Raw genomic sequence first — 9564 nt, 5'->3', positions numbered from 1 at the left:
TTAGTGTTAGGGTTAGGGTAAGGGTTATGATTTGGGTTAGGTTTAAGTGTAGGGCTAGGGTGAAGGCCAAGGTTAGGGTTGGGGTTAGTGTTAGTAATTGGGTCAGGGATAGGGTTATCCTTAGGGCCAGCGTTTAGGTTAGGTTCGGGCCAGGGTTAGGGTTAGGGTTGGAGTTAGAGTTAGGGTCAGTGTTAGTGTTAGGGTCAGGTTTAGATTTAGGGTTAGGTTTATGATTAGGGTAGGGGTTACCCCAGGGTCAGAGTCAGGGTTAGGACTAGGGTTGGGCCAGGGTTAGGGTTAGAGTTGGGATTAGGGTTAGCGTTAGGGTCAGGATTCGCTTTATATTTAGGGTTAGGTGTATGGTTAGGGTAGTGGTTACCCAGGGTCAGAGTTAGGGTTAGGACATGGGTTATGGTTAGGGATACGGTTAGGTTTGGCGTTAGAGTTAGGTTTAGGGTTAGAGCTAGGGCTAGGGTTAGGGTTAAGGTTAGGCTTAGGGCCAAGGTTAGGGTTATGTTTAGTGTTTCAGTTAGGGTTAGTGTTACAGACAGGGTTAGGGTTAGGGCCAGCGTTGGGGTTAGGTTGAGTAAGGATTAGGTTTAGGGTTACGGTGAGGGTTAAGGTTAAGGCTAGGGTTGGGGTTAGGGCTAAGGTTAGTTTTAGGGCCAGGGGTACGGTTAGGGTTAAAGTTAGGGCTAGGTTTAGACCCAGGGTTATGGTTAGGTTTAGGGTTAGAGCCAGGGTTAGGGTTTGGTTTAGGGCCAGGGTTACGCTTAGGGTTAAGGTTAGCGCCATGGATACGGTTAGGGTTGGGGTTACAGTTAGGGTTAGGATTAGGATTAGGGTTAGAGACATTGTTAGGGTTAGAGTTAGGGCCAGGGTTCGAATATGGTTGGGTTTACTGTTGGGGTTAGCAGCAGGGTTAGGGTTAGGTTTAAGGTTAGAGTTAGGGTTAGCGTTTGGGCCAGGGTTAGTGTTAGGTTTAGGGTTAGGGCCTGGGTAAGAGTTAGGGTTAGAGTTAAGGTCAGGGTTAGGGTTAGGTTTATGGTCAGGTTAGGGGTTACCCCCGGGTTAGCGTTAGGATTGGCGTTAGGGTTAGGGTCAGGTTTAGAGTTAGGGTTGTTTCGGGTTAGGCTTAGGGCCAGAGTTAGGGTTAAGGCCAGGGTTAGGGTTAGTGTTAGGATTAGGGCCAAGGTTAGGTTTAGGGTTATGGTGAGGGTCGGGTGAGTGTTAGGACTATGACTAGGGTTGAGGTTAGGATTCAGGCCAGGTTTAGAGTTAGGGCAAAGGTTAGGGCCAGGGTTAGGTTTAGGGTGAGGATTAGGGACAGTGTTAGGGTTACGAGTAGGGTTAGGGTTATGATGAGGGTTGTCAAACATTCTGTACATATGTATTGACAACAGATTTCTAGTTAACACAGAAGGCCGTCAGCAGCCAGAAGGGGAATGTGATACTTCTTTTCACCAGACAGGCCTCCCCTACTAGTACCCAATTCTCCCACTGCCGCAAAGTCCACTCTGATGCAGAGCAATCTTACAGGACAGGGTAGAATTGCCCCACAGGGTTTCCAAAAATGTAAGTCCTTATGGGAGCAGACAGTCTCATCTCTTCTCCCTCAGCATAGCTAGTGGGTTTGAACCACTCACTTTGGCATCAGCAGCAGCTCAACACTAACCCTTTATGCCTGGGGAAAAGCAGCTCTCTATATAACCCTCTCCCTGGGGGACGGACAACAGAAAAGTGGGTGAAAGGAGATGTTGGACAGTGTAAGACATGATAAAATAAAAATCATTTATAAATCATCAAGGGTTCGTGAGGAAGAGGAAGAAATGAGCTGATCCCAAGGGCTCAAGCAGAAAAACTGTTTTGAGAATGATGATGGCAACAAATTAACAAATGTGCTTGATACAATGGATGGATGGATGGTGTTAAGAATTGTACAAGCCCCCGGTAAAATTATTTTTAAAAGATGGTACGGTAAGGGTAGCAAAGGAAATCTTCATGCACAATCCCCATCTCTCCCCTTTCATAATGTACATGTTGGTCTATTTTAACAGCCCACTTAAAAGTAACTGAGAGGGTGGCCACAGCAGGCACAAAGCATGATAATGGCCCCATTAATCTTGACATCTTTAACAATTAAATCACACAGTGAACGAACCATTTCTACTCTTCCAAGTTTTATTTAAAAAGAAAGAAATCTTGTAAGATATCCATGAAGACCAACAATCATCATCACTGCCACAACATCATCAAGTGAACATAAAGGACAAGGGCCCAATTTGGGATGGCGTGTCCTAGTTCCTCCTGTATGTGTTTTTTAAAAAGTCACACCTTTCTCAGTGGGAAACATTAGGACAACGTTTACACCGAAGTGGTGCCCAAAGTGGAGTTACAAAATCTGACTCTGTCTTCTATTTATCTTTTTCTTTCTGTTCCTTTTCCTTCTTCTCCCGCTCGGCTTTAGCTTCTTCTTCCTCATGTTTTTTGATCAATTGTTCCACCTCCTTTTGTTTGAGGACTCGGATGACTGTCTTTCCGTTCTCTCTTGTTAGAGTAGCAATTTCCACTAGCAATAAACACACAGGTGTGTATTAGAAGCAGGCATGCTAGCAAACAACCCTAACAGGCAATCCTGATGTAATCTTCGCCCCACTCTGGCCTTCGTCCACAACACTCTTACTTGTATACGTATTACAGCTCACACACATACTTATGGGAACCACTTTCAGTTATGTATACATTTTTTCTCTGCTCCCTCTCTATTCTAACCTCCTTAGCGGCTGTTTGGTCCTCCCTTAGACAAAAGGAGCCCTGGTGGACAGTGGTTAAGCACTTGGCAGCTAACTAAATGGTTGGCAGTTTGAATCCACTAGGTATTCAGTCGAAGAAAGATGAGGCAGGCTGTTTCCATAAAGATTTACAGCCTAGGAAATCGTACAGGCAAGCTCTCCCCTGTCCTACAAGGTTGCCATGTCAGAATGGATGGCAATGGGTTGGGTTTGGAACAAATAACATCAGCCAATCACTCTTGCTGGCCTGCTATTAGTTGACAACCAGAGGGGACCACAATTTCTTTGTTGGAACCTCTGAAGGGTCGTCCTGAATCTTCAACCAATAACACAGTGCTTTCCAAAATGGGAGATACTGCCCTCCTCTGGGGAGTGCTGGAACTTTCCAGGGAGGCTGCAAGGCAGATACCTCTACTTTATCCTGGATTGTGGGCCATAGCACAATACCCTTTAGATGCCAAGGGGGCGGGCACTAAGTAATTTTTTTCTGAGAAGGGTGCAGTAGATCAAATAAGTTTGGGAACCTATGAAATGATAGCGCTTGGTTTTGAAAGGCTTTTTAAAATTCCTGTTTAAAAAGCAGCTTCCATTGCTATAGGCAAAAAAAAGTGGACTTGATACCTGAAGGTGAACATTTATTTGTGTAATAAAAATTTGAATAGTGTCTCCTACCAGGGATTGAGCTTTTTAAAACAAAAACCAATAGGTTAATTTATTATAACTTTAAAAAAAGTTAGACATTTTAAATGTTTTACATGGCCATACACTCAATGCAACTTACACATGAACGAAATACTTTAACTGGAATCATGGACTTAAAGAAGTCTCATGGAGCGAAGTCAGGTGAGTAAGGTACGTGGGGCAAGAGAGGCTTGATGTTTTTTGCCAAAAACTGGAGCACTGAGATGGCTGTGTGAGCAGGTGCAGTCATGGTGGCAAAACCAGTCCCCCATCTGCCACAAATCAGGCCTTTTTTGTTGCACACTGTTACGCAATCTTTTCAGAATCTCTAAATATAAAGCTTGATTTAACAGTCTGACCTGGTGGAATGAATTCAAAATGCACGAGTTGACATTTTCGTCTGTTCAGAAGTTGACGGACGTCCAGAACGAAGTTTGTCATCAATCGACATTTCACCTCTTTTGAAACGAGAAAACCACTCGTACACTTGAATTTTTCCCGTACCGCTGTCATTTTAAGCTGTGTTCAACATCACGACAGTTTCTGTGGCATTTTTCCAGAACAGGAAACAAAATTTCACAGCCACTTGCATTTCTCTTCAACAGGCCATCACAAGAAAAGTTTTGAGCGAAACTGCTTTTTTGAAAAAATTCACTGTGACCAGAGAGAACCTTCCTAGGCGAGTTGCTCGATGCTCGCCTAGTGGGGAAAATGCATACTACAAACTCCAGTTCTATTGGGGTACCCATTCGTACAATGTTACAGCACACTTATTAACATCTGGTTCACAGATGTTCAATGCTGACATACAAAGACACTGATAACAGGACAACGATAATGAAAACTAAAGGGGGAAAAAAATCCTCTGACTTAATGTCAGAACTGACTTATGATGGAATTGTCACACTGGAGCCTCCTCGTTAGTTGGGGACTACCTGTACACACAGCAGCCATCATGAATGACAAATCGTGAGAAAAGTTACTAAGCTTGAAAAACACTGTGGGATTGTGGCTCAAGTCCTTAGGGCCACTGCGCTTACTCTGGAGCCAGGTAAAAGGCCACCTCCCTAACCCCCGAGTTTCCACGAACTTACACCGTGTCACACAGCTGCTCAAGTACATGAATTACCTTTCTCAGCAGAAAGTTTACTAACGTCCATGGTCTTATTCAGCACCTTGATAGCTAAAGCAAGTGCAGACTTCAAGGTCATCTCACCTTCTTTGTAGTCTTGCTTTAACATTGACACAGCTGCCTACAGAAACAGATAATTAACACAGAATTCCCTTTCCTGTCTTTCTTTAAGTAGAACACTTATAAAAGTCCTAAAGGAGACAAGGAAACTGTACAGACGTACCATCCAAGTGACGGAGACCATTAGTACATGGTCATAATGGTCTCTAAGGGTTTGCTGAGGTACAGAGCTTTAATGAGGACATTCGGGGTCAAAGAAAACTGTCCCAAGAACATGGTTAGCGGCAGATGAACAAACCCAATTTATTGGTGGAATCCTCGAAGTGGGATGAAGGACTGTGATTGGGACACGTATGTTACATTAGACAGTGGAGCACATGTTGGTCCCGAGGTTTACCCAAGGCAGGCAGGCTGTTAACTCATGACTATGCTACTACCCCCATTAGGGTGATTGCCATCACGGACACGCCCAAGTAAGTTGCTAAAGGAGACTGCATCTCCCTGGGCTGGTGATGGTGGTGGAAGTAATCCACTTTCCAATGCACTCAGTCTGAGCGCAAGACTATTCACATCCCTGTCAATGGTCAGAGGGAATTCGACAGAGGCTTCATCCACATGGGGATTCTTCCTTTCCATTTCGGTACTCTTAAGAATAGGGCTTGGCATCTGGGGTCTTAAAGACTTGAAAATAAACAAGCAACCATCTAGCTGAGAAGCAACAAAGCCCACAAGGAAGAAGCACACCAGCCTGTGTGATCACGAGATGTCCATGGAATCAGGTATCAGGCACCAAGAACAAAAAATTATTCTGTAAATGAGGGGGAGTGCGGAGTAGGGACCCAAAGCCTATCTGTAGGCAATTGGACATCCCCTTACAGAAGAGTAGCAGGGAGGAGATGAGCCAGTCAGGATTCAGTGCAGCAACAAAGAAACATACAGCTTTCCTCTAATTCTTTAATGCTTCCCCACTATCATGATCCCAATTTTACCTTACAGATCCAGCTAGACCAGAGGATGTACACTGGTACAGACAGGAACTGGAAACACAGGGAATCCAGGACAGATGAACCCCTCAGGACCAGTGGTGAGAGTGGTGATACCAGAAGGGTGGAAGGAAGGTGGGATAGAAAGGGGGAGCTGATCACAAGGATCTACATATAATCCCCTCCCTGGGGGACGGACAACAGAAGTGGATGAAGGGTGATGTCGGACAGTGTAAGACATGACAACATAATAATAATTTATAAATTATCAAGGGCTCAAGAGGGAGGGGGGAGCAAGGAGGGAGGGGAAAATGAGGAGCTGATAACAAGGGCTCAAGTACAAAGCAAATGGTTTGAGAATGATGATGGCAACAAATGTACAAATGTGCTTCACACAATGGATGATGTATGGATTGTGATAAGGGTTGTATGAGCCCCCAATAAAATGATTTTTTTAAAAAAGAATAGGGCTTGGTCAGAAGAATAGTGGCTGAATTATTGGCAAGATACCCAGTAAAGTAGATAGTTTGGATGACAAATAGGGCAGACACAGGATGGAGTTGGAAAGAGGAGTCCTGATGCTCTATGAAGGGAATTTTTAACCAGGGATCCACAGTAAAAAGTCGGGGGTTCATGAACTAAGAAAGGGGAAAACATACACCTGTATTTCTACAACTTCTAATGGAGAACTAACATTGTCTTTCATCATAAAAACAGGCAGAAAACCCCTGTAGAATAAATAGTACCTGCAACTTTGTCACTAATAAAAATCACACATTCCATTAAGGCTCAGGTAGCTCTCTCAAATACTGTTTAGGCTCTCTACTTTCCCCATCTTGTAACATTACAAAAATACTCACAGCACTATTATTTCCAATACATGTGGCTTTCCATCCTCCATAATTCCCACTCGGGTCACTCTGATAGAGCTGAAAGCCATAGTGTTTATCCCAGCCAATGTAGAGCAATGACACTCCAAAGGGACGCTTTCCTGGAATAGAGAGGCAATCTTAGCAACAGTTTAGTATCACAGTTACTTGAGCGCAGGGCAGGTGGCTAAACCAGTCTGTGAAGTGAAACATTCATTAAGTGCTCTGTGCTCTGGCTAAGGCAGATAAGCTCTGCATAAAATCTACCTTGGCTTCTCTGGTTGGGACATAGCCAGGGGAGAGAATAAAGCCTCTGGCCTCCAGTGCTGAATCTGATTATTACCCAAAAAGCAATGTTTCCAAATTTGAAAGTATTACCTTGGCCTTTCAATCTCCTAGGAACCACTTATGAAAATCTATATGGCAGTCAAGCTTACAAAGCAGGAATTTATGCAAAGTACTATCTACTTACCTATTCAATGTTTAACGACTTTTTAATTATCTCTTAAAAGTTCAAAATTCATTGAACATTTTAAATAAAATTTCTCCAAAATGAGTACCTCCAAACTGTGTATAAGCTTGCTTGATGTCACACAGCGCTGTAACCAACTGCTCACAAGGAATTGGCTCCTGATATTGTAGTAAATACCTAAGATTTCAAAAGATTAGGATATTACTTTCTCTAAAACACAGGCACCAAAAAAATAATCCACCTCAAATCCACCGCCATTGAGTCGATTCCAACTCCAGGAACCCTCTAGGGTGGAGAACTGCCCCACAGGGTTTCAGAAGCTGCGGATCTTTTTGAAGCTGACTGCCCCATCTTTTCTGAGGCGTGCCTGGTGGGCTTGAACCAATGAACTCCCAGTTAGCAGCCTAACGCTTAAGCCACTGCACCACCCGGGTTCCATTAAAACACAACTGGGATGTAAGCAAGATAGCCTCTAAAAAGAAATTTAAGGAGCAAATAACGATGAGTACAAAAATGAAGAAAACATTCTAAAACTGATTATAGAGATGATGGCACAACACTTCTTGATGTGATTTAACTATGAACTGTTGGACTTACATGCCAATCAAATTGTTAATGTAAATACTTCTTAATTAAAAGAAACGTATGCCACTGGGACAACACAACCTCAGCAGCACCAACGTGTCGATTCTGCCTCAAAGTGGTCCCATAGGCCAGAGCAGCATCACGCCCTAAGAGGTCCACGGCTGTCAATCTTCATAGGAGAGACCATGTCAACGTTCTCACAAGGAGTAGCTGGTGGGTGGGAATGCAGATCTTGTGGCTAGCAGCCTCACACTCAACGCCTTATGCCACCAGGGCATATAAAAAACAGCCTTACTGTTCTTCTACAAGCTTCTGTCCACATACATGTATGCACATTTCTGAATAGCAGCCCAACAAGTAACCCACTACACGACCGCAGCTCCTTGGACCATGGTCGCTTTTAATTTGAAAAGAAGACAGAAGGGAACATGTCAACATCCTATTATCTTTACAATAGCTAATACTTTACAAGTGTGGTTTTTAAAAGCTCACTCTCTTTCAATTACTAGATTGTTAATGACTTTAACCTTTTCAACAGTGAGTTCTCCTTGGAAACATCGCACCTAGCTACTGTTAAATATGCTACTGGGACCATACCTTTGAGCGATGAGTCTGAGTTCATTAGTGAGAACATTAGCATCAGAAGTTATGCCGGCCACACTACAAGCCATGTCCCTTAAAGAAATGAAGAGATTGCTCAGTAAGCAGAGAAAATGCTTGTCAGTATTTACGCATTCAAGTACTTTAATTTACACAACCCCAACTTGTATTACTTTTACCACTCAATTGGAAACCCGCCATGCTTGCTTTACACCTGGCTCCCCTTCAGACCAACACCAGACATTTTCTCTTTGCAGGAGGCTTTAGTGTGTTGCCATTCAACATGAAAAAGAAACGCACGCACCCTTCAGTTCCCAATTAGGTCTACAAGGGTCTTCAAAAAGTTCGTGGGAAATTCCCCTGATCTTTCACTACTACCTCTCCATGAGCTTTCAAAACTCCCCTGTATTTATTATCAGTGCCTTGCACCCAAGGTAAGGGATGAGCCCTGCGCAGCTACAGCCCGAAGATTCAGCAGGAGGCAGAGGCGAAGGTTTGGCCAGTCAGACAGCAACGATGTGATGCTCTTCTGTTGTGTTTGCGAGGCTGCCTCCATTGTCTAGGCTTGGTTCATGCCATGGGGTGCATTTCTTTGCCCTGCCCCTCCAGGGCTGTCCCGGCTCTCCAAGAGCCGGGCCCCACCCTCGACTGCAGAGTAGCCCAACAGTAGCTATGTGAGAGGAACAGGACTTCAAAAGGCCTTCACAGGCAGTCTTCCCCAGGCCTACCACGAAGGGAGAGTTAGCTGCAAACCCAGCTGTTAGTGGCCAAGGCCTGCATGCCAGGCTGCCATGCACAGCACCAGTTGTTCCTGCATCGACTGCAACTCGTGGGGACTCCATGGGGTCTGGGCAGGGCTGTACACCTTAGGGTTTTTCAGTGGCTTGTTCTTTAGGAGTTAATCGCCAAGACGTTTCCTTCTGAGGAAGCTTTGCATGGATTCAAATCTCCAACCTTTTGGTCAGCAGCAAAGAAAAGGAACTGTTTGTACCCCCTAGGAGCTAAGTGTACAGGGCTGGGCTAACTGGTCCCCAGACCTGGAGAAGACCCATTCACTAGTTAAGATTCAGCAGGATGCAACAAAATCCCTAAACTAGACTGTGAAGCAGGGACCCCCTGCTGATAATTGGCTTTTCTACCCCAGGAAAAAAATCAGAATTTACATTTAACTAATAATGATGATTACAAGGATGAAGAAAATGTTCAAAAACTGACAATGGTGAGGACTGTACAGTTCTTCCTGATGTGACCGAGCTATTGAATTGTATGATATGTGAATTATACGCCCATGAAACTATCCAAGCAGGGAGGGGAAGAATCCACATATAAACCATAATTCTTAAAGAGTCATCTGGGGATCTTATTAAAATGCATCCCGCCCCCACCCCCA

The 9564-nt window shown here is 44.2% G+C and overlaps 1 protein-coding gene across 1 annotated transcript in view; it reads right to left on the bottom strand.

The window, feature by feature from the left end:
* Positions 1 to 2163: 2163 nt before the first annotated feature.
* PSMA4 (proteasome 20S subunit alpha 4) overlaps positions 2164 to 9564 on the bottom strand; it is an 11936-nt gene continuing 4535 nt past the window's right edge. The window contains exons 5-9 of the mRNA XM_004699712.2: positions 8172 to 8249; positions 7078 to 7166; positions 6509 to 6639; positions 4603 to 4726; positions 2164 to 2569 (exon numbers count right to left, since the gene is read on the bottom strand). Coding sequence (XP_004699769.2) covers positions 2415 to 2569; positions 4603 to 4726; positions 6509 to 6639; positions 7078 to 7166; positions 8172 to 8249 — 577 coding nt within the window. The 3' untranslated portion in view covers positions 2164 to 2414. The remainder of the gene's footprint in view (positions 2570 to 4602; positions 4727 to 6508; positions 6640 to 7077; positions 7167 to 8171; positions 8250 to 9564) is intronic.

Source organism: Echinops telfairi, unplaced genomic scaffold, assembly GCF_000313985.2.
Source record: "Echinops telfairi isolate 266 unplaced genomic scaffold, ASM31398v2 ScPeMD7_7475;HRSCAF=8513, whole genome shotgun sequence".
In the NCBI taxonomy this organism is placed as follows: Eukaryota; Metazoa; Chordata; class Mammalia; order Afrosoricida; family Tenrecidae; genus Echinops; species Echinops telfairi.
The sequence above is the reverse complement of the archived record's forward strand: the minus strand, read 5'-3'. Positions and strand labels throughout refer to the sequence as shown.